General features: G+C 40.0%; 1 protein-coding gene and 1 long non-coding RNA gene across 7 annotated transcripts in view; both read left to right on the top strand.

Moving 5' to 3' along the window:
• Nucleotides 1-7,636, top strand: part of LOC128775258 (uncharacterized) — an 85,523-nt gene extending 77,887 nt beyond the window's left edge. For all 5 annotated transcript variants that reach the window (XR_008419872.1, XR_008419874.1, XR_008419873.1 and 2 more), the window contains 2 exons: nt 206-409; nt 7,083-7,636. This is a non-coding gene — a long non-coding RNA (uncharacterized LOC128775258). The remainder of the gene's footprint in view (nt 1-205; nt 410-7,082) is intronic.
• A 1,476-nt stretch (nt 7,637-9,112) lies between these two features.
• ZNF706 (zinc finger protein 706) lies at nt 9,113-16,464 on the top strand. Of its 2 annotated transcripts, none has more exons than XM_019467972.2 (4): nt 9,113-9,374; nt 13,276-13,412; nt 15,349-15,456; nt 16,157-16,464. In XM_019467972.2, the coding sequence occupies exons 2-3, from the start codon at nt 13,278-13,280 to the stop codon at nt 15,442-15,444; spliced, it is 231 nt and encodes a 76-aa protein (XP_019323517.1). In that variant the 5' UTR covers nt 9,113-9,374; nt 13,276-13,277; the 3' UTR covers nt 15,445-15,456; nt 16,157-16,464. The 2 variants fall into 2 exon arrangements, with proteins under 2 accessions (XP_019323517.1, XP_019323516.1); XM_019467971.2 differs by lacking the exon at nt 9,113-9,374 and adding an exon at nt 9,434-9,726.
• Nucleotides 16,465-24,300: the final 7,836 nt, after the last annotated feature.

Genomic DNA, 24,300 nt, shown 5'->3' with positions numbered 1-24,300 from the left:
TATATATGGTTGTATATGTATATACATACGTGTTTATGTATATGTGAATATGATGTCTATATTTATAATAAATTACTAAGAATGAAAAGTACAGAGTGCTAAACCAGACGGATCCTTGTTTGTCTGTTTGTTAACACTTTAAGTATATTCAGTTTATTGTGTGTCAGTTACACCTCAGCAAAGCTCTTTTTATTATTTTTTTAAGTTTGTTTATTTATTTTGAGGGACCAAGAGAGAAAGCATGAGGAAGAGAGGGGCAGAGAGAGAGGAGAGAGCGAGAATCCCAAGTGGGCTCCGTGATCTGAGTGTGGGGCTTGCACTCATGAACCCTGAGATCGTGGCTGGAGCTGGAGTGGGACGCTTTAACCGACTGAGCCACCCAGGTGCCCCAACGGAGCTCTTTGTAAAAGTAAATACCTGAAGGTTTTCCTGCATTCATTAGCCACCCTTAAAGGAATCAATAACCTTGACGCCATCCACTCAAATACTGTTCCACACCCCACTCCATCATAGCTTTTCTGTTCTTTGCTATTCAATATTTTTACTTTCATGAGCATAGTCGACAGTATAAAATGCTTCCCTTTCTTAGAATTGCCTTTTGTATTTGTGTTTCTCTCTTTTTTTAAATTTTCTTATTTGAGTATAATTGACAATGTTACATCAGTTTCAGATGTGCAACATAGTGATTTGACAGGTTTACACGTTATGCTATATTCACCACACGTGTAGTCACCGTATATTGCTGTTACAATATTATTGACTATATTCCCTCTGCTGTGCGTCTTATTCTTATGACGTATTTACTCCATAACTGGAAGTCTGTATCTCCCTCTTTCCTTCGCCCATTTTGCTCATCTCACCATTTCCCTCTGGCAACCATCAGCTTGTTATCTGTATGTATAGGTCTGATTTTGCTTTTCGATTATTTATTTTTGTTTTAGATTCCACATATGAGTGAAATCATGTGGTATCTGTCTCTCTCACTCTGACTTATTTCACGTAGCATAATACCCTCTGGGTCCATCCATGTTGTCTCAAAAGGCACGATCGCGTCCATTTTCATGACTGTGTGATATTCCAATGTGCGTGCACACTCGTGTGTGCGTGTGTGTGTACCACATCTCCCTTATCCACTCATCTATCAGTGGACACTTAGGTTGCTTACACATCTTCGCTATTGTAAATAATGCTGCAATAAACATAGGAATGCATATGTCTTTTTGAATTAGTGTTTTTGTTTTCTTTGGGTAAGTACCGAATAGTGGAATTATTCGATCATATGGTATCTCTATTTTTAATTTTTTGAGGAACCTCCACACTGTTTTCCACAATGGCTGTCCAGTTTACATTCCCACCAACAGTGTACGAGAGTTCCATTTTCTCCACACAGAGGAATCCTCATTTAGATGGGGGCTCAAGGAAGGAAGGCTTTTCTGAGAATGTGATATTTTAGCTGGAATTTGAAGAAGGAATATAAAGTAGACATACTGGAAGGGAGGGCAGGGCATACAAGAGAGAGGAGGGCATATAGCAAGGCCCCATGGTAGGGGGGTGGCTCGGTCAGTTAAGCATCCGACTTCGGCTCAGGTCATGATCTCGCGGTTTGTGAATTCAAGCCCCACGTGGGGTTCTGTGCTGACAACTCGAAGCCTGGAGCCTGCTTTGGATTCTGTGTCTCCCTCTCTCTGTCTCTCCCCGACTCACACTCTGTCTCTGTCTCTGAAAAATAAATAAGCATTAAAAAAAATTTTTTTTTTTATTTAAAAAAATTTTTTTTTTTTTAACGTTTATTTATTTTTGAGACAGAGAGAGACAGAGCATGAACGGGGGAGGGTCAGAGAGAGGGAGACACAGAATCCGAAACAGGCTCCAGGCTCTGAGCTGTCAGCACAGAGCCCGACGCGGGGCTCGAACTCACGGACCGCAAGATCATGACCTGAGCCAAAGTCGGCCGCTTAACCGACTGAGCCACCCAGGCGCCCCTAAAAAAATTTTTTTAATATAACAGTTTTCATTGGGATATAATTCACATAAGATACAAATCACTCATTTAAAGTACACAATTCAGTAGTTTGCAGTATATTCAGAGTGGTGCAATCATCACCACAGTCAATTTTAAAACATTTTCATCATCCCAAAAGAAAGTCTGTACCCATTACCATATACTTCCCATCTCCTTCCAATTCTCCCAGCCCTAGGCAACTACTAATCTACTTCATGTTTAAAGACTTGCCTATTTTTGACATTTCAGATAAATTAAATCACCCAATATATGATCTTCTGTGACTGGTTTCTTTCACTTAGCATAGTGTTTTCAATATTTGGCCATGTTGTAATATGTCTCAGTGCTTCATGCATTTTTATGGGTGTATAATATTCCATTTAGGGATTTTTTTTTTTAAATATATATATTCCTTAAATGGATATTATATATATTCCATATTATATATATAAATATTATTATATTACATAAATTATATAATATAAAAATATTATAATATATATAATTATTATATATATAATGTGTATATATATGGTGTGTGTGTATATATATATGGTGTGTGTGTGTGTGTGTGTGTGTGTGTGTGTATATATATATATGTATCTACCACTTTATCAACTCATCAGTTGATGAAAATTTGGGTTGTTTCTACTTTTTGCCTATTACAAATAGCCAAAATGCTATTTTGAGCATTCATGTACAAGCTATTGAGTAGATGTATGTTTTCCTTTCTCTCAGATATAGATCTAGAATAGGAATTCCTGAATCGTATGGCAGCCCTATATTTAACCTTTTGGGGAACTGCCAGAATATTTTCCAAAGAGGCTGCACCATTTTACATTGCAAGCATGGGGGTCCCATTTTTTCCACATCCACTCCAACGCGTAATTCCTGTCTTTTTTTATTACATCCACCATTTTAGTAGGTGTGAAATACTATCTCAGTATTTTGATTTGTATTTCCATGATGGCTAATAACAGTGAGCACATTTTCTTGTATACATTGGCCATTTGTATATCTTCTTTGAAGAAATATCTACTCAGATTTGTTACCCATTATTTAAATAGGTTACTTCTTTTGTCATGAATGCTTTTGGTGTCATATCTAAGAAAGCTTTGCTTAACTGAAAGTCATGCAGATTTATTCCTATATTTTCTTCCTAAGAATTTTATACTCTAGCATTTACACCTAGGTCTGTGATCCATTTTGATTAATTTTTGTGTACGGCATAAGATAAGGATTCAATTTCATTCTTTTGCATGTGGATATCCAAGTGTTCCCCCACCATTTGTTGATAGGACTATTCTTTCCCTGTTGAATTTTTTTGGCATCTGTGTTGAAATCAGTGTGAATATTTCTGGGTTCTCAAGTCTATCTGATTGACCAAATGCTTGGGTTTTAAAAAAAATTTTTTTTAAGTTTTTATTTATTTATTTTTGTGAGAGAGTGTGTGTGCAAGCAGGAGAGGGGGAGAAAGAGAGGGGGACAGAGGATCTGAAGCAGGCTCCGCGTGGACAGTAGGGAGCCTGATGTGGGGCTTGAAATCATGAACAGCGAGATCATGACCTGAGCCGAAGGCAGATGCTTAACTGACTGAGCCACCCAGGTGCCCCCCAAATGTCTGTTCTTCTCCAAGTACCATAGTCTTAATTACTGTAGCTTTACAGCCAAGCTTTTGAAATTGGGAAGGGTAAGTCGTCCAACTTGGGTCCTCTTTTCAACGTTGTTTTGGCTATTCTGATGTAAAGAGAGAGCAGACTCCTCCTCCCCGTGTCTCCTCTACTCCCAATACTTCAGAACAACACTACTTCACTTCTGACACCAGACATGTAGGTTTTCCGAACATCAAACAATTTTGCAACATCAGCTGGGTGTCCTACAGTTTAACTCAATTCTGACACTATCTACCCGGGGATATCATCAGGTCTCACAGGTTAACAGCTCAGTCCTACAAGACAGTGCCCTCTGCCACCACCCCCGCCCTTCAGATGTCAGTAGCAAGTTCAGGCTGTTACCTGTGCTTGTGACTAACCTGCTATAAATTAGAGGTCCCCATGATCACCTCCTTAGGTTTGATTAATTTGCTAGAACAGCTCACAAAACTCAGAGAAACATTTACTTATGTTTAAACTGTTATTATAAAAGACATTATAAAGGGTACAGATGTGCAGCCTGATAAAGAGGTACATAGGGCAAAGTTCAGAAGGGTCCCAGGTGCAGAGGCTTCTGTCCCCATGGAACTGGGGTGTGCCACCTTCCCAGCATGTGGATGAGTTTGCCAACCTGGAAGCTCATCTAATCTTGCTCAATAGTTTTTATAGAACTTCATCTCCAGCCCCCTCCCTTTGCCTTCCTAGAGCTTGGTGGTTAGGGCTGAAAGGTTTTTTTTTTTTTCTTCCAAATTTTTATTTAAATTCTAGTTAAGATATAGTGTTAACATTGGTTTCAGGAGAATTTAGTGATTCATTACTTACATATAGCCCCCAGTGCTCGTCGTAACATGTGCCCTCCTTAATACCCATCACCCATTTAGCCCATCCCCCACTTCCCTACCTCCATCAACCCTCAGTTTGTTCTCTATTGTCAAGAGTCTCTTATGGTTTGCTTCCCTTTCCCCTTTTTTTCTTCCCATATGTTCATCTGTTTTAATTTCTAAATTCCACAGATGAGTGAAATCAAATGGCATTTGCCATTCTCTGACTTATTTCACTTAGCATAATACACTCTAGGTCCATCCACGTCATTGCAAATGGCAAGATTTCATTCTTTTTGATGACTGAGTAATATTCCATTACATATATAATGGAATGTAATGGAATATATAATATATATAATGGAATACATATATAATATATATAATGGAATATATATCTGTGTGTGTATATATATATATATGTATATAAAATATCTTCTTTTTTTAATGTTTGTTTTTGAGAAAGAGAGTGTGAGCAGGGGAAGGAGGAGAGAGAGGGAGACATAGAATCCAAAGCAGGCTCCAGGCTCTGAGCTGTTAGCACAGAGCCCAACACTGGGCTCCAACTCACAAACCACAAGATCAAGACCTGAGCTGAAGTCTGAGGCTTAACCCACTGAGCCACCCAGGTGCCCCTATATACCACATCTTCTTTATCCATTCATCTGTTGATGGACTCTTGGGCTCTTTTCAATAGTCTGGCTATTGTTGATGAAAGTTTTAATCCTTGGGGCTTCTGGGTGGCTCAGTTGATTAAGCTCAAAGCCTGGAGCCTGCTTCAGATTCTTTGTCTCCCTCTCTCTCACCCCCTCCCACCCCTCCCTCAAAAAGAAATAAACATTAAAAAAAAAAAAAAGACAGTTTTAATCCTCACTCCCTTGTTTGATATGTTCACCAGTCCTATCTGGAGACCATTTAGGAGCCCCACCCTAAGCCACGCATTAGCATAAATTCAGGTAAGCTCAAAAGGAGCTCCTTATCAATGACAAAAGACACTCCTATCACTCAGGAAATTCCAAGGGTTTAGGAGCTTTGTGCTGGGAATGGGGTTGAAGACCAAATCTATTTCTTATTTTACCCTAACTGAGTTCCTTGGAATTTCCAGGTGAATCTCAAAATAAGCTTGTTGATTTATGCAAAAATGACAGCTGAGATTTTGATAGGGGAAGCACTGAATCTGCAGATAAATTTGGGGAATATTGCTAGTTTATAATATTACATTTTTTGATCCATGTACATGGAATGCCTTTCCATTTATTTAGGTTTTCTTTAAGTTCTTTCAACAATGTTTTGTAGCATTTAGAATATAAGTTTTGCACTTCTTTGTAAAGTTATTCCTAAGTATTTTATTCTTTTTGATGCTATTCTAATAAATTGCGGTATTTTAAAAACCAATTCTAACATCTCTGAAATTGAGATATACTGTACAATCAAGGGTATCTTAGCATTATGCCATAGTACAAGTGGCAGTAATTTTTTTTTTTATCTTGGTGGAGATACATGTGATTTACCATCAATAGCTTCTTTGATTCAAGACCATATGGTATTAAATGTGAAATGTCTATAAAACATTAAAGTGGAAATGGAAAATAGGCATTTGGATATATCGATTTAGAAATCAGAAGAGAGTTGAACTAGAAGATAGATGTAGGGTCATCTGAAGTTCATTATTTTATTATTAAAAAAATTTTTTTTAATGCTTATTTATTTTTGAGAGAGAAAGAGACAGAGCACAAGCAGGGGAGGGGCAGAGAGAGGAGACACAGAATCCAAAGCAGGCGCCAGGCTCTGAGCTGTCAGCACAAAACCTGACACAGGGCTCAAACTCACAAACCACGAGATCATGACCTGAGCTGAAGTCAGATGCTCAACCGACTGAGCCACTCGGGCACCCCCGAAGTTCATTAATTTAAAGCCACAGCAATGAGTGAGATTTTTTGGGAAAACAGAGGTTCCTGCCCTGAGAAATCACAATAAGAAGTCGATTAGAAGAATAAGATCTAGAAAAGGGAACATTTTTGTTTTGAGTTATTGCTGTCATTATTGCTATTATTATGCATCACTAAGTGGAAGGACCTATGGGGCCAGGACCTTGCCTCTTTTATACTCGAACGAACCTCTCTAAGCTAAGCACTTTCCTATATTTAGCTATTAACCTACATATCACAGATAAATTGGGAAAAGTGATTCAGAATAATCCGTTCATTTGAGAAATAATATATTGATTAACCATCAGCTCTCTCAGCCCTGAAAATCAGACATGAATACAAATAAATCAGTCTTTTCAAGTCTCCAGAGAAGCATTTTAATCTGATTGTGATTTTGGATTGAAAATAGGCACATGCTTATTGCATATTGACCTAGAGTAATTTTCGAAAGGTAGAAGAAGAAAACCAGTCGGTAGAAATACTGCAGCATTCACAATTAAAAGCAGAAATGTGTATAAAAATCCTTCCAAGGCGTTCGTATCCCATTTGCTGCCACATTTCTATAGAATAAGTAGGACACCAGCTGGTAGTAATGCTAATTCATCCGCCTTTCCTTTACTGTTTGTCACTTCTCAGATGCTGAATCTTCTCCATTCCTTTTTTCCCTTTTTCCCTTCAGATTTCAAATGCCCTAACCAACATATAGTTACTATAATACCACACCCTCTATGCAGTAGTTCTCAACCAAGGGAGTTTTTTGACCCCCAGAAGACATGTGGAAAGGTATGGAGACATTTTTCTTTTGTCAGAACTGGAGATAGGGTGCTACTGACTTCAAAAGGGTACAGGACAGGGATGTTGCCTCACATCTTACAATCCCCAGGGCAGCCCCTCATAACAATGAATTATCTAGCCCAAAGCGTCAGTAGTGCCAAGGTTGAGAAACTGTACCAATGGGGCTGAGTTTTTAGGTATATGAACTTTCCGGGAGCACTCTCCTTAGCTTTTACCAAATTCTCAAAGGTGGTATAACGCAGAATTTTAAGGAACACTGGCTTAAATGGATGTTTCACCTAGGCCTTGGTAACAAGTGGCATATTAATACTATTTCACAGCAAAAATCACCTCTCTAGTTAAGACGACTTATCTTAGCTGGCCAAATTTCGCTGTCCCTTTCCACTGCCCACTCTGATTCATGGCCAAACACAACTCTTTGGATTTCCTGTCTCTAGGTTCTCCAAATACCACAATCCCCTTCTAGTAGACAGGTTAATACAGTTATCATGGTTATGGTGAATATTGATTAAGCTAGAGCTTCATGATATGCCAGGGTTTGGTTTCTCTAGACACCTCCAGTTCCTTTGGGTCAGTATCTATTTGGGCATGTGGTGATGAAAATTAGCTTACAACTGAAAACTAAAGATATTTAAAAAAAATTTTTTTAAACATTTATTATTGAGAGACAGAGAGAGACAGAGCAAGAGCATGGGAGGGGCAGAGAGAGGAGGAGACACAGAATACCAAGCAGGCTACAACCTCTGAGCTGTCAGCACAAAGCCTGATGAAGGGCTGGAACTTACAAACTGGGGGATCATGACCTCAGCTCAAGTCGGAGGCTTAAGCGACTGAGCCACCCAGGCGCCCCTTTCCTGGTTAAACAGTTCAGCTGTAATATCTGTATCCCAGTCCAGCTAACCTGGGATGTAGTTATATTAAACTAGCAACTCCTGCGCACTTACAGGCAAATTTGGGAGAGTGGAGGCTATGGGCAAGGTGACTGGGTCAAATGCAAAAGCCTCCCTTTTCCTTGTTACGAATAAATCAAATTAGAAACCAACAAGGGGGGGGGGGTGGGTGCACGAGAGAATAAAGCCAATGTCTAAAATGCCCTTTCCAGATAATCAGCAGATACAATAATCGTTACAATCGCAATCGCTCTTAATCAGATACTGGAAGTTGGCTGTTGTGGCCTATAAATCAAGAGAAACCAAACCAACCCAACTTAGCCATTTCCCCAAATGTTAGCAACTCTGTATAGTTAGTAGTCCGCTAATCCGATCAGGGAGCCCTAGCCAGCAACACTGAGGCTGGAATCCTGAACTCCCTAAAAACCCCAGATTGGTAAAATAAATAAATAACCGGGGTTTCCGTGGGAACGCGGTAAAGGGAGGCCGATGAGAGAACAAAGGCCGCGTCCCTATTAGGGGCTGGCACTGGGGGCGAGGGCGGCGGTGCGTCCGGGTGGCGGGCTGCCCGGTGTCCCACGCCGCCGCGGCGCTGGCGCACCTCTCCCGGCCAGTCCCCGGAGCCACAGCATAGCAGGGCGCCGGCGAGGCGGGAGGCGAGTGCGAAGGGCCGCGGGGGCCGAGGCTGGCCGCCGCCCGAGTGAGTGTGCTAGCGAGCGACTTGTGAAACACGCCGCGGGCCGTCACCCAGCAGGACAGCGAACACGCGGCGCGGCGCCGGCTGAAGCCGCCTAGATAGCGCACGCGGGAGAGGAGGGGCGCCGGGGACAGAGGGCGACGTCCCCTGCAGTTCCCGTCTCGCAGGGGTCGCCGGCGCCGCCAGGCCCCGCCCCCTGGCGCTTATGTAATAGGGGCGCACTGCCATTGGCCTGCGCGACCGGAAAGGGCGCAGGCGTGCGAGCAGAGGAGGGGCGGGGGAGGTGGCCGCAGCAGGAAGGCGAGTGGGCGGCGAAAAGCGGGCGGGCGCTGGGGCGACTGGGAGAGCTGCGCGGCGTGCGCGGGCACGAGCGTAGTGGCCTCCCCCGAGGCTGAGGCGGCGGCGGGCGCGCGCGGCGGCGGGTTCGAGGCGCGGGCTGTTGTGCTCTCCGCTCTCCTCTTTCCCTTCCTTGGCGGGTGGAGGAGGCCGAAGCGGTGCTGGGCGCGCTCCCCCTTGCTCTCCCTCCGGCCACCTCCCCCGGCCCTCTCGCGCTGCGCGGTCTCTCCGACGCAAGACTGTCCCGGCCCGGGTGAGCGGCAGTGGGGGCGGCGCTGACGCCGCAGGACGTCCGGGAGCCGGGGTGGGGGCCCGGCGGCGGGGTCGCCGCGGGTCGCGAGGGGCCGCCGGCCTCCCCGTCTCCCAGGCGGCGGCCCGTCCTGTCCCAGCGCGGGCCGCGGGCAGGAGGGAGAGCTCGGGCGCCTGCCAGGCCCTGCAGGTGGCCGGGTTGCAGGCCGCGGAGCGGAGCGGTAACCTTACCCCTTGGCGACAGCAGCTGGTCGGTTTCTCGAGGCCCGGGCTCCCCGTGGCCGAAGGGGCCGGGTTTGGGGCGGCCAAAGCCTCGGGGAGGCGCGTCTCGGGCCGGAATCTGTGCGGAGTGGCGGGTAGGTGGGGGCTGTGTGGCCGGACCGGGGAAGGAGCTCCCCGAGGCGGGAGAGGCCGGTTGGGAAGGAAGGTGGGCCGGGCTGCAGCTGGGGTCGGTCAAGTGTTGGGTGAGATAGACCTTACTCCTGGTGCTTTTCTCTACCCTCGGTGAACGGATGTAGTTAAAACGTGGGGGTCAGGATGTTGATCACTGCCTGGGCCTCTTCGTTTCAGATGGTTATGGAGAATGATCCTACTTCCTGGATCGAAAAATCTTTTCTTAGTTGTTTGGGTTTTGAGAGGATCTTAGGGGGCACTCCTTACTTGTTGCCTCCTGTAAAAGCTCTTCATTTTAGAACAACTCTTTATTCGTTCTACTTCCCTCTTTGCAGCCCTCTCGGAAAATTACAGTAAATAAGAGTAACATTAAAAATCTGCGTTTAAGGTATTTGTAAGTGACTTGTTGCCCCTGAGTTTGTCGTATGTAATTAAGAAGTTGTGCTTAAGATTTTGTAGAAAATTCGATTTGGCTTGAGAGCATTTCTTAAGTTGAGCTGTCCAAAAGCAGGTGGCTTGTTCGTTTGCATTTCTGCTTTCAGAAAGGAAATTAATGCAGTGAGTTGTTGGAAGTTAGGGGCCTACCCCACGCATTTAGACTGTTGATTCGATTTCCTTTACGGGGTGTTCAGTTTTCTGTTTTAAAAATAAGAACAAGCTACAACAGTCTTTACTTATCAAAGCTTTTATGGTTTTATTTACTACTTTAGATGACAGTGGAAAATAGGTTAAATCTATTGTGTAATGTTATATTTTAGGAGAAGTCCTAGGTGGAAAAGTTAAAAATAATATTCATCTCATGACATTGTACAGAGCGCTGCCTGAAAGTGGTATCAGAATAGCTAATATCTTGTAATTATCAAAGAAATTTCTGGAATTAGTGGCATTAAAACAATTGAGGTTACCCGCAAAATCAGTGTTAGCATGCGTGGCAGACATTGTGTAGAAGAGTTCAGAAGCCTGAGAGGACTGAAGTATTGTAACATAAGGTACTGATACAAGATGTTATAATAGACTGGGATACATAAAGATTGCGTACCTATTACCATCCACATCATACTCAAGTATCTAAAACTGTTTCTGTGGGAACAGGTTTGATATGCTGCCATAACATTTGTACTTAAATATACTTAAAATCATTCCGTTTGGCTTGGAAATGATAAATATTTGGCTTTTGAAAAGCGAAAATGGAAGTTTGGTGTTCAAGGACTAACACATCTGGTAATATTTACCATTATATGGGAACGGGGTTCTTACATTCGGCTAGCATACTAAAAATTTTTGTAGTTTGTTAAAATAGCTGGCTTTTTAGAAAAGCATTGGGTCTCTTCTATATTTTACTTGACTTTCAGTTCAGTGTTAAATACTAGTGGGAACTTGTCCAAGCAGTGTATTTATGTATTGTTTCCCTTTTTCCTTTTTTGGGGAGAACCTCATGTGCTTCTATGAAATGCTTTGATTTTATATCCATTAACTAATTAAGATCCCAGTCAGAAAAAAGCCAGTACTGTTTTCTGGTTAAAGGTGATGTAGGTCCATGTTATGTTCACGCCCTGCAGTGATTTAGAAGTTTAAAACTTAATTGCAGTGCTAGTCAAAGCTATACATAGGAATTCTACTTAGGACCCAATTTCAATATATTTAAAAGGTAGCTGGGGCTCATAGGCCCTTTATGAGCACGTTTAACATGTGTTGTCCAATAGAAGACTTTAATGTTTTTTATTAAGTTTTTATTTTAATTCCAGTAGAGTTAACATGTAGTGTTACATTAATTTCAGGTGTACAATATTAGTGATTCAATAATTCTATACATTACTCAATGCTCATAATGATGAGTGTATTTCTTAATCCCCATCACCTATTTCACCCATCCCCCTACCCACCTCTGATAACCATCAGGTCTTTATAGTTAAGAGTCTGTTTCTTGGTTTGAGAAGCCTTTAATTTTTTTTTTAAGTTTCTGCAGTTCTTCCTTTTTTTTTTTTTTGTTTTTTGTTTTTGTTTTATAAGTTTATTTGAAGAGCGAGCAAGAGCAGGGGAGGGAGAGAGAGAATCCCAAGCAGGCTCTGTACTGACAGTGTGGGGCTTGAACTCAATAACCGTGAGATTATGACCTGAGCTGAAATCAAGAATCAACCAACAGCCACCCAGGTGCTCCACGAAGACTTAAATTTAATGAAAAAGTAAAAGTAACTTTTTCAGTGACATTTATTTTTAACCCATTTAGCTTCATTTCAGACTATCAGTAGTAAAAAGTGGTACCTTTCATTTTTGTAAAGGTACCTTTACCCTTTTTACAAGGTTTATTCTCTCAATTGGGAACTAATTTAATCTTATTTAGTAATTTCTCCAGCAATCCTGCAAAGATCAGTTGTTTAGAAAGATTTAGAACAGCATAGTGGTTTTATGTAACCTGAGTATTTAGGAGAACAGTTCCCACTGCTCTTAGGATCTCCTTCAGAACCTTTAGATGACAGCTCTAAATTTCTCTTAAATTGTAAGAATCTTAATTCATGACAGTTAATACTAGAAAGGGAAAGTACCTTTGCAAAGTGATCAAGCAATTGCTTGGGGAAGAGTGCTAAACTTTTTTGGTAAAGTTTTGAAGGTTATGTATGGCAAAGTGTACAGATCTTAGATGTACAGCTCAGTGAGTTTTTACAAGTGAACACACCTATATAACCATTACCCTGATGAAGAGATAGAACACATCAACTGCCCCCCATGCCCTTTTTTCCCAGTCACCACCTCCTAGATTAGCTTTGCCTGTTTTGAACTGTATACAACCCGTGTGTTGTGTCTGGCTTCTTTCCTTTAACACTGGATACAACCCTGTTGTTACTTGTAACCATAGTTTTTTTCTTTTTGAATGCAGGTAGTATTCCATTGATAAGTATACCACAAATTATCCATTTTATTATTATTTTTTTTTTCAACGTTTTTTATTTATTTTTGGGACAGAGACAGACAGAGCATGAACGGGGGAGGGTCAGAGAGAGAGGGAGACGCAGAATCGGAAACAGGCTCCAGGCTCCGAGCCATCAGCCCAGAGCCTGACGCGGGGCTCGAACTCACGGACCGCGAGATCGTGACCTGGCTGAAGTCGGACGCTTAACCGACTGCGCCACCCAGGCGCCCCTATCCATTTTATTATTAATTGGAATTTGCATTGTTTCCAGTTTTGGAAACAAGTACTCTGGACATTCTCGTATTGCCTTTGGGTGGATGTGTACATTTGCATTTCTGTTGGGAAATGCAACATTTCTGTTGGGTGTATATGTACATTTGCATTTATATCGGGAGTGGAATTATTAGGTTTATAGAGTACACCAAAACAGTTTTCGACAGTGGTTGTACTAATTTATTCTCTAGTAGCATTGTATGTGAGAATTTGAAAACCCATACATTTTGACTGACAGCTCTATAGAACTTAAGTCTTCAACTCTTGAGAGCATTACCATACTTCGATTACTCGGTATTAATCACTCTAATGCCTCAACTTCTGTTTTTAGATATGGCTCGTGGACAGCAGAAGATTCAGTCGCAGCAGAAAAATGCCAAAAAGCAAGCTGGACAAAAGAAGAAACAAGGACATGACCAAAAGGCTGCTGCCAAAGCTGCCTTAATATATACCTGCACTGTCTGTAGGGTAAGGGGAGTGGGATGGCATAACCCTCCTGTGGACAGTTCTTTGCTTAGATGTTGCTGTATCGAGGTTAAAGTTTTGCAGCCATGGCAAAATAAATAGATCGGAGAGCTGCTTATTTTAGGTTTCCATCTTCAGTTGTCTCTTCCATAAATATTTTCTTGAATGGCTCCTGTGGCCAGGCACAGTTCTCTAGGTGTTGGGGGAAGGGAGTGAACAAAGCAAAGTCCTTTTCCTCATGAAGAATAAAGATGTCTTCTTCAGGGCAGATACTACACTTTGAACTTTGTAAGAAGTCAGATCTACATTCTTAGTTTAGAGCTGTACGAGACACAAGTATACCCCTGGTTATATAATTGTCTTTTTTCTTCACTAAATTCTTAGGAGGTCTGCAAAACTCTACAGAGTATTTTTACGTTAGGGCCTTTCCTAGAATTAATATGTTTTATTAGATTTGAAGAGTAGTCATAACAACTACTATTGAGTGCATATCTGGTGTTCTACACGTATGAGCCCATTAATCCCCACAATCACCCTATGAGATAAAGGACTTTTATTCTCATTTTACAGAAAAGTAAACTGAGCCATGGGGATTAAATAACTTGTGCAGGGTCACCCAGCTAGTACAGAGAAGAGCTGGGATCTGAAGCTGGGCAGTCTAGTTCCTGAGCCCACCCTCCAGGCCACCATACCACACTTCCTTTCAAAGAAGTTTTTCTTCAGTTCCAAGCCAGTTTCTTTCTTGCTTTTTTGTAAGCTCAGCACCTTTGAAGTTCGTGAATAGAAGTGCCAAAGGAAAAATACATAGTGACGGTGGTCCAGTACATATGCATGTATACATATGTATATGTATTTTTTTCCAAAGCCCCACACCTTGGTAGGGTTGTGGGAAGGGATCTTGGTAAGACACGATTCCAAAACTAAAGTTTATCATCTGAAGGCATTACTGATGAAATTGAAGTTTCTAACTACATGAAAGTTCTTGTTAAGAGAGGAAACCTATTACATTAAGTATCTGGTTCATACTGAGCTTTGAGACACTCAAAATAATGCAATTGAGCAACTTTAAATTCTCTTTGGAAAGAGACAGGGTAAAAGTAAATTTCATTAAATTACTGATGAGTAAATGCTTCGATTTGAAAGTACTAGAGTAGGGGTGCCTGTGTGGCTCAAACATCTGACTCTTGATCTCCGCTCCTGAGTGGGATTGAGCCCTGCAGTGGGCTCTCTGCTGACAGCACAGAGCCTGCTTGGAATTCTCTCTCTGCCCCTACCCTGATTGCATGCACCCCTCCCTCCCTCCCCCCCCCCCATACATACATACACACACACACACACACACACACACACTAAATAAGTAAATCAAGTTTTAAAAAATAATAAAAGACCTAGAGTAGTTCACCTCTTTAAACTCCCAAAAATAGCCAAAACTTGTATTTCATGTTTTGTTTAACTGCCTGCGCAAGAGGATCAATTACTGAAGGTCCTTGCCTAGGGAAGTTGGTGTAGTGTAACATTTGAGAACTGAAGTACAGTATGAGGTTGAAACAGGTCTTGGACAAATTACACCCTAGGTTTTAGTTTCTTACGTGAAATGAGGAATAATAGTAGGAACTAATTTAAGGTTAGTGGGAAGGTCCTATGAGAATTCAGGTAACCTGCTTAACATAATGTGTTAAGTAAATGTTATCTCTTGTTTCCTGTTAAACAAGCGGAATCCTTTATGTAACCCACCTATTCTCCATATGTGAAATACAGTCACACGTTAGGAATTTCTTTGTTACAAGGTCCTTTTTCATATGCCAGCCACTAGTTGCAGGAACTTAAAAGTATTTTGAGATGATTGTCTATCGTGAGCCGGCTCAGGATTTGAAAAGTTAACACATTTTTATTTCATGAATAAGGTCTAACTCTTTTTTTGCACATTTTTTAAAATTAGACACAAATGCCAGACCCTAAGACCTTCAAGCAGCACTTTGAAAGCAAGCATCCTAAGACTCCACTTCCTCCAGAATTGGCTGATGTTCAGGCATAAAGTTGTTTACAGGTAGTTGACCTTTTGTCTTTTCATTTGTTAATGTCAAGGTTGTATACGAGAGCCAAATTATCTTCTGTTACTGAAATTAATGTCTACCTTTTTTCTAGCTGAGATTTTATTGCTTCCCCTTTTTTAAGTTAGTGTTTACCTTCACAACTGTTAAAAACCCATTTTCCCAAACCAGATCTTCTCAATGCCTTTGAAACACCCAAGTTTTTACTACTGTAGCCCAAAATGGGGGGCTGAGGTGATGCTGGCCAGCTCTGGTCCAAGAATGGAAGAGACTTACCAGCCTAAAGAAAGTAACTATTATAAAGGCATTTGAGGGTCTTGCTCCCAGAAATGATGCAGAACAATGTTCCTGAGTGCCTTGTTGCAGGTATTTTAGAGTGTTTAACAGAGCTTCTGAATGCATTGAAATATGTAGCAAAATGTGGGCTTACACTGTATAAACTTTATAGTTGCTTGAAAATAATCAGTTTACATTTTTTGTGTGGTTTTTGTTTTCCCTGAGTGGTGGTGATGGTGTGAGATAACTTCCTTTTTAAAGTAAATTTATCAAAGATTTGTGTATAAAATCATTGACAGATCCATCAGAATGACTTGGTACCTTATGCATGTGGTGCGTTTTTCTTAGACATTTGAAATGCATATAAGTGGTATTTGTGCAATGCTTGCATTCACTGAAAATTCCGTTTATGTTTTATAGGTGAATTCACGACACCTTTGGCTCTTCTACTGTCTCAGACCTTAGGTAACAAACCTGCAGCTGCTTTTCTAACAAACTGTTGATCAGCAAAAATAAAGGGGCTACAGAAACACTCATTTTTATGCTGTTCCCTTTTGGGCTTCATGCAAAGACAATTCTGTGTAAATGTACAGTTGACTCTGATTTGGAAATCTGAAAATCAGTCCATCCTTGTTATAAAAAATTTTTTTACAATTGTAATTATATTGATGTTCATATTGTGTAAAATAACTCATTTAATAAAGTAGTACTTTGATTTTACAACATCACAGGATAAATGGTTCTAGAAATTCTGTTCTAACCTTCCACATTATTTGCCTTATAAAAATCTAATGAATTCGTCAGCTAGAATTGCAAGCGCAGTTCCTATCTCCCTTTCTCAGCTCAGTGGCAGGTTCGCTAGTTACATTGGAGCAGACTCATTCATAGTTTTACTGGCAGCTGCTGGTCTAGGTGAAGAATGACTTACCTGCTGCCTTAGTATATTACCACCATGTGTCATTTCCCCCTCTGATCATTTCCTGTGTTTGAGGTTGGAATATTTTAGCCTGCTGTGTGACCTGGCTGTAGCTGCCAGCCAGGTATACCCTCTAGATAACTGACAAATTCCTAATGTGGTTGGATTTTCAGTGAGCCCTTCTGAAAGAATAGGTTCTGAAGTATATGCCGTAGCGAAATAATCCAGCTTTCGTTTAATACAAACCTGATGGATGACGTGTGAACTGGTAAAGATCTGTCTTATATAAGTTACACCTATGGATTCTTTCACAGTTCTTCAAGTTCATTAATTTGAGATTACAACTCCACATTTGATGGAATTTATTAGTAATTTGGCCAATTTTATGAGTGGTTTTCCTTAATAGGAAGATTGGAATGACTTGCTGCTGGGTTAATTCCCAGAACCTTCTCCCTCCTTTCGTTTGTAAGTGAATGGTTGGTTTTAGAAGTTTACTTTGTACTGGTTCCTGAAATCAAAGACTGTACAGTATGATTTGTCTGAACTAGAAAAGTATTAAAATGGGCCAATTTGTCCACATTCTTTTGGCTCTAAGGATGGGGAAGTGGGTTGGTTCCGATGGATGAGGTATATCCCATCCAGTTAAGGAAGACTAATTTTAGGGTCCTCCTAATTTGCTTTTGTCAGCTATCAGCTTTACTAGTGAAACTGCTTTAACTCGGTTTAAAATTTGAAGTTAATATAATAGGAAGAACACTCAACTATTTACTGGTAATTGCTTAGAGCCACGAATCTGATCCAGTGGGTCACAAAGCGCGTTCCCTCTTTCTGCTGTAATTCATCACTGCATTTGTTTCATAGCTGTGCGTATTCTGCCCACCTTGTTTGACTTCACTGTAAGTTTAAAATAAGATATTTACGAGGAAAAGCTTCAGTGGTGATAGTTTCTTAGCAACTTCTGTTACGTTCTTACTTTAAAATAGTCTTTTTTTTCCGTGTAATTTCCTAAGTTCAGATTTAATATCTGTTATTTCCTAATATGTTGGTTACCAGAACATTAGAATTTGCCTGATTGCTTGTGGTGGGTATTACAGAAGTTCTGGTTAAATTACAATTTAAAGGTTTTTAAAAGTGCTTTGACCATATGTATGTTTACATTTAGTAACAAATCATTTAAAAACCATTCACAAGTTTTGGTTTTATTTTTTTTTTCATTTGTTTTACTGGCTGTAATTCAGAATAAAAGCTTTTTGTTCTTGTATTTAACCCTTTTTTATAAGCAGCTGAAGACACCATATTTAACTTTATATCTCAGTGAAGGAAAATAGCTGCATTGGTCTTGCATAAGACATTGATTCTCATACTTCATGTAAGGATTATTAGGATTATCCCTTCTTTATTATGTTTGAGTTAAATTTGCTCTAAGGGGAAAATTAAAATTCTTAAGCATCCTCATTATTTAATTTGAAGATTCTATAACAGACCACAGCAAAGTTCATTATAAAACTTATGGTGTCTTCAAAGACTTTATAAAATCTGAGACACTGAGAGAGAATTGGTCCGTTTGTATTCTGTATTTCCACTAATTGCCAAAAGGAATGGGGTTAAGGTTAAATTTGTTTCATTCTACTTCATATGGATCTACATCCCCATGTTTAACTGACACACTGGGGGCTCAGTTGTGTGCTGTAATGTCTTATTAAAGAAGATATTAAAGAAAACTAAACTAGTCTAATTTCTTCTACATTCTAGGAGATTTTTATATTGCCTCTTCCCATTTTTTTTTTTTTTTTTTTTTTTTTTTTTTTTTAATTTCTCAACTCAGAGTTGCCTCTTAAGTGTAGAGCTCAGTCATTCCAAAGGCAGCAAGAGATTTCTTTCATTTCTCATTGTTTTTCCTGAAGTTCGGTCTATTTTAGGCGTACAGAATACTTAACAAGGGAAAAGGAAAAGGTTGTCATTCTGAAGCCTTCCTGTATAGAGTTAAGTGTAAGTTGTTGGAAGGGAGAAGTAATTGGCTATTAATATAAAAATAATACTCAAGTGAAAAATGTTTAGGTCAATAAATTGAATGGGTAAGTCCTTTAGGACACAGACTCCAATTTGAGGTAACACTTTGGTTTTATGTTAAGGCTACTGCATAGCTAGTTAATCACATCATAATGCAAACTTGAGCTATCTGTAGCATGAATAAAATAGAATTTCCAATGTTAATATTTTGGCGAAAAGAATTCTTGTGTTTCATTTTTATTAGTATGTGGAATATGCTCTGTTTTAAAATGCAGTTAATATCGAAGCCTTTTTCTAAAATACAGTGATAGCCACAGCCCAAACTATAACTAAAATACCATATTTAAATTTAATCTGAATAATTTATTTGTGCTAGAATTTTCATTTTGGGGAGTTTTTGGTTTGGTTTGATTTTAGTCAGACATACACTTTTTTGAGTGTATAGAAATGAAGATTAACACTAGGGGTTGTGTTTACTGGAATCTTTCGGGCTTCCCTAATTTTATCTGTTGTAAATGTTTCAGAAAAACCTTAGCCCTTCCTATGTATAGATTTAATAAAACATCTATATACTTTATTGAGAAAATTGATGTTTTATTAGTGAAAGTTCAACCTGTCATTAGTTGCAGATTACCATATTGAACTGAAATGTCTTCTATTTTAAATGTTCTTTGGGTAAGCTTTTTACTGAGTTACCATCTTTTTGGATTTTTTAATTTTTGGTTTTGAATAGGCATTCTCCAATTTTTTGTACATAGTAGGGCTCCAAATTTAAAATCTGCATGTATGGAGCCAGACTTTAATCATTTGTGTCCATATGGGCATATCTGCAATGTGAAGTAATTATGTTAAAATCCTATTACTTTCTCATCATTTTTTATGTATACACCATCATTGTTTTTATAGGTGATATCATTAGTAAGCTTAGGTTTTTGTAGACCAGATAAGTACCTTACTTTGTCACTGTCTTCAGTCTTATAAAATTCTAAGTGTGACTTGCTTTTTGGATTCCGTATTATTAAAATTTTAATTAGTAAGTAGGCCATCATAATATTTCCTCTACAAGAATATAACGGTGTTTCTCAAAATTAGATTTACAGTTAGGGTGACCATGCATCCTGGTTTGCCAAAGATAGTCTTGGTTTAAATATTGATTTAGTACTAAATATCAAATTTAAACTAGATATTAAGGTTCTTCATTATAAATCTTAATATTACCTCCTTTTACTTACACATGTTGAGCAGTTCATTGGTCACTTGTCAAACAACCAAGGTCTTTTTTTTAAAAAATGTACATTTTTGGGGTACCTCAGTCGGTCGAGTGTCCGACTTTGGCTCAGGTCATGATCTTGCGGTCCATGAGTTCGAGCCCTGCATCAGGCTCTGTGCTGACAGCTCGGAGCCTGGAGCCTGCTTTGGATTCTGTGTCTTCTTCTCTCTCTGCCCCTCCCCCGCTCGCACTCTGTCTCTCAAGCATAAATAAACATCAAAAAAAAGGTTTTTTTAATGTACATTTTTTTAAAAACCTTATGGCACCCATACTGCTTAGGTTTTGTCTTTTAAAGTCTTTCCATCTATTTTTATTTAAGTTTGTTGGTTGTTGGTTGGTTGGTTTTTTAAATCCTACTGAGACTTAAATATCTGGTCAAATGAACTAGATTCCAAAACCTTGAAATGCCTTTATTCACAAGCATTCATATGAACTTAATATTGTTTGTGCTGAGTTGTTCAGACTTTCTTTATTTTTTTTAGTGTTTCTTTTTGAGAGAGAGACACAGCACGAGCAAGGGAGGGGCAGAGAGAGAGGGAGACACAGAATCCGAAACAGGCTCCAGGTTCTGCACTGTCAGCCCAGAGCCCGACGCAGGGCTTGAATCCATGAACCGTGAGATCACGACCTGAGCCGAAGTCGGACACTTAACCGACTGGGCCACCCAGGCGCCCCACAGACTTATTTTCTGATCATCTTTTCACCCAAAGGACTTAGGGAAACTGTCCAGTTGGGATTAGAGGTACTGCCGCTTAGTACAGAACATTTTTACTGAGGAGGGAAGGGAGACCTGCAGTCCTGGCTGCAGGTTAGGTGTCCCCTGGGCTAATAATAGCAGTGAACACTTGAGGCAAAGCTTGTGATTTTTGATACAGGAAGTTTTAAAGGTGTAGTATAAAGGCATTCTCCTATCCCCGTGCCCAGTATCAGTTTATCCTACTGTTAACAATCTTAAACATTACTGTGGTGTGTTTATCACAACTAAGAAACCAGCATCGGTATTTTACCATTTATATTACCATTACCAGTTTGTCTATTAATTTTTTTTTTTTTTTCTTAAAAGATCCAGTCCAGAATACCACATTGCACTTAGTTGGCATTCCTCCTTGGTCTCTTGTGGTCTACAATGGATTCTCAGTCTTCTCTTTGTTTTTCATGACCTTGACACTTGAGGTGTGTGGCAGCATGTTGTATAATGTTCCCGGTTTGGATTTGTTTTTCTCACGATTGCATTAGGGTACCAGGTTTTAGTGAGGAAGACCACAGATAAAGTGCCCTTCTCGTTGCATCCTGGGGGAAGATGACCCCCACATGACATCATGGGTGATGTTAGCCTTCATGGTTTGGTGAAGGTGCTGTCTGCTAGGTTTCTCCACTGGAAAGTAACATTTTTTTTTATTCCCCCTTTTTTCAAAGTCCAGCCCTTAACTTAAGGTGAGTGGGGATTTGGCTCCACCTCCTGGAAGGGAGTATCTATGTGTATTATTTGGAATTCTTCTATATGAAAGATTTGTTTTTCCTGTTATTTATCCATATGCACTCTTGATATTGTTTATTTTGTTATTCAAATTAGTTCAGCTTTGGCCAGTGAGAGCTCTTTCAGATTGGCACCTGTATCCCTTTCATATGCCCCCTCTTTTTTTGATCATTTCCTTACTTTTTACTATAAGAATTGCATGCTCATCTTGTATTTTCTCTGCCCTGGTCCTCAAATGAGCCATTTCTCCAGAGTCCTGAGTCCTTTTATTAGAGAATGGTGTTTAAAAACCGAGATCTGGGGGCACCTGAGTGGCTCAGTTGATAAAGTGTCCAACTTTGATTTCAGCCCAGGTCATGATCTAACAGTGGGATCAATCCCGGCATCAGGCTCTGCACTGAGCCTGCTCGCACTCTCTCAAAATAAAGAAATAAACTTTAAAAATAAATAAAGACCAAGATGTGGCCACTAGATAGGAGGTTGTTTTAAGTCACCAGGATATTTACTGAGAATAATACATGTGAAATTGCTTTATAAACTGTAAAGCATAATATAGAAGTAATTCATTATCATGAAAGAAATAAGCAAAGATCAAAAAAAAAAACAAAAAACAAAGGTCCTTTATCTTTAGAAATTAAAATGCATTTTACATAATTTTAGGCTATGGGGTTAAGTGGTGGGTTTTATAAATAATAACTTCTACAGGAATATATACAAGGGAGAAGACTTGTGGGTTAGAGAGGTTGATTTGTGCCTGGAAGGCGGGGAGTCAGCTGGGGAGGAGTGGGAGTAAATGGGGGGAGTCCAAATGAGGGTGGCTGAGTGAGCAAAAGCTCAGTTTAAGTACATAAAGTTTCTTTGAAAGAAAGTGAGTAGGCCAGCCAGAGCATAAGGCTTGAGAATGAGAGCCTTTGAGCCCATGGGTGGGAGTAGGGAGCAGTCATTAGAATGGGGCCAGACTGCAATGTGTGCACATCATAATAAATAGTTCAAATTACTCCCAACGCTGTCAGGACACTTTCAGGGTTTGGGGGCAGGAGGGTGACACGATGGTAGGAAGAGTCATATTTACCAAATATTCTGTTGGTGCTTTTTATTTTTAATAGAGATCTTTTTACAACTTTTTGGACTTTTTTTTTTTAACAGTATACTCTCTGTGGTTTCACTCTTGATTATTCAGGTTCATTATGTATGCAGATTTACAGGCAAAAATTTTGTTCTGCTATAATGCAATGATACAGCTGGGCCCAAAGAGCTGTATTTTGAGATGTTTGCTTGGCCCTAAATGGTCCCAGACTATTTACATGATCCTTTTTGTGTTCTGCTCATTACAAAAATAACATCTTCAGTGCGTACAGAAATTGGAAGAATATAGTAAAGTTGGGTTTTTTGTAGTTGCTTTTTGTACATTATGTTTTCCATGTCACTTAATATTATAACAGGTGGGGTCTTTTCATGTTACAAAGTTTGTATAAGCCATTTTTGTGGCTGTTTAATGATCCATGCAGTAGATTTGCTATAGTCGGTGTTTTTTCTTATGTTTTTAGATTCCACTAAGTTTGTACATTAGGTCAATTCAGGAAGTTGCAGTAAGAAAACAACCTTTCATGTTTCTAGAGCTTATTTCTGATCCGCATTTTGTTAAGTTCTGTTATTTCATATTTCTGTATATGTATATGGATTTTCATAGTAACAAAAGAGATTGTATTTAAGTCTTGTTTTGAATAGCCAGGAATATTTCTAATAGGAACGGTTTCTCAACTAGGATAGGAGGTTGTAAAACATTTAAGGTGGTAGTTGAATGACCAGTAAGAAAAATGGCAGCATTAAGGTTCAAATTCGCCTCTGCTTTTTCCCAGCTGAGTGAATGTGGACAGGTTACTTCACCCTTCCGAGCTACCATATCTTGTCACATTAGGAAACACAGAACCCAATCTCTACCTCAAAGGATGGTTCTAATTTAAAGAGGAAATGACATACAAGTTCTTACGCAGTCAGTTGGTGCTCAAGAACTTAGCTCTCTTCCCACTATCTTCCTTCTGCTAAAAGTTAGTACGTAATATGTCTCACACACGCCCTTCTTATTTTTTCCCATTTCTGCTTGTGTTTTTTCTTACTGAAATAGCTTTTTTTCCCTCTAACTCCAGTCTCTTCCTGTGGAAATGCAACCCATTCTTCAGGGTTCAACTCAACTGCTGATATTTTTCTGAAAAGTTTCTAGGTTTCTGAAAAGCAGTAAAAAGGAGTGGGTGTTGGAGAGCACTACCTCAGCAATGTCTATTTACTTGCTATGTATTTTGTAAAAGGGAAACAAACCCAATATGATGGAGCCCTGAAGGGGAACAGGATTTCCCTGGGTCTTCACTTGGCCCTGGTCAATCACAACTCAGAAGGCTGTAGGAATTTGCAGTTTGCCAGTAAGTCTGAAGCACTGTCATTCTTAATTTTTTTTTTTTTTTAACATTTATTCATTTTTTGAGAGACAGAGTGAGACACAGAGTATGAGCCGGGGAGGGGCAGAGAGAGGGAGACACAGAATCTGAAGCAGGCTCTAGGCTCTGAGCTGTCCACACAGAGCCCGATGGGGGGCTCGAATTCGCAGACTGTGAGAACATGACCTGAACCAAAGTCCGACGCTTAACCGACTGAGCCACCCAGGCGCCCCTGAAGCACTGTCATTCTAGGAAAGTAATACCAATGAGAAGCTATTCTAAAAAATATAGATAGGTAATCCGTCTTGATTTTCATAAAGCACAAAAGAGGATATCAAAGAAAGGACAGGATTTTAAATTTTCTCATAGTCTCTAGGTAATTAATTGCGTGCATTAGCTTTTAATTGTGGATCCCCTTTTCCTCACCTGCACTGGTTTTTGTGTGTAGCTTTCTAATCT

This window comes from Panthera pardus, unplaced genomic scaffold (genome assembly GCF_024362965.1).
Source record: "Panthera pardus isolate Hobbes unplaced genomic scaffold, ASM2436296v1 HiC_scaffold_7, whole genome shotgun sequence".
NCBI lineage: Eukaryota > Metazoa > Chordata > Mammalia > Carnivora > Felidae > Panthera > Panthera pardus.
The sequence above is the reverse complement of the archived record's forward strand: the minus strand, read 5'-3'. Positions and strand labels throughout refer to the sequence as shown.

Excerpts from the sequence above, each read along its gene's own strand:
- ZNF706 (XM_019467972.2), top strand. The coding sequence starts at position 13,278 with ATGGCTCGTGGACAGCAGAAGATTCAGTCGCAGCAGAAAAATGCCAAA. Across the intron at positions 13,413-15,348 it reads ATACCTGCACTGTCTGTAGG|ACACAAATGCCAGACCCTAA; the intron begins GTAAGGGGAGTG and ends TTTTAAAATTAG.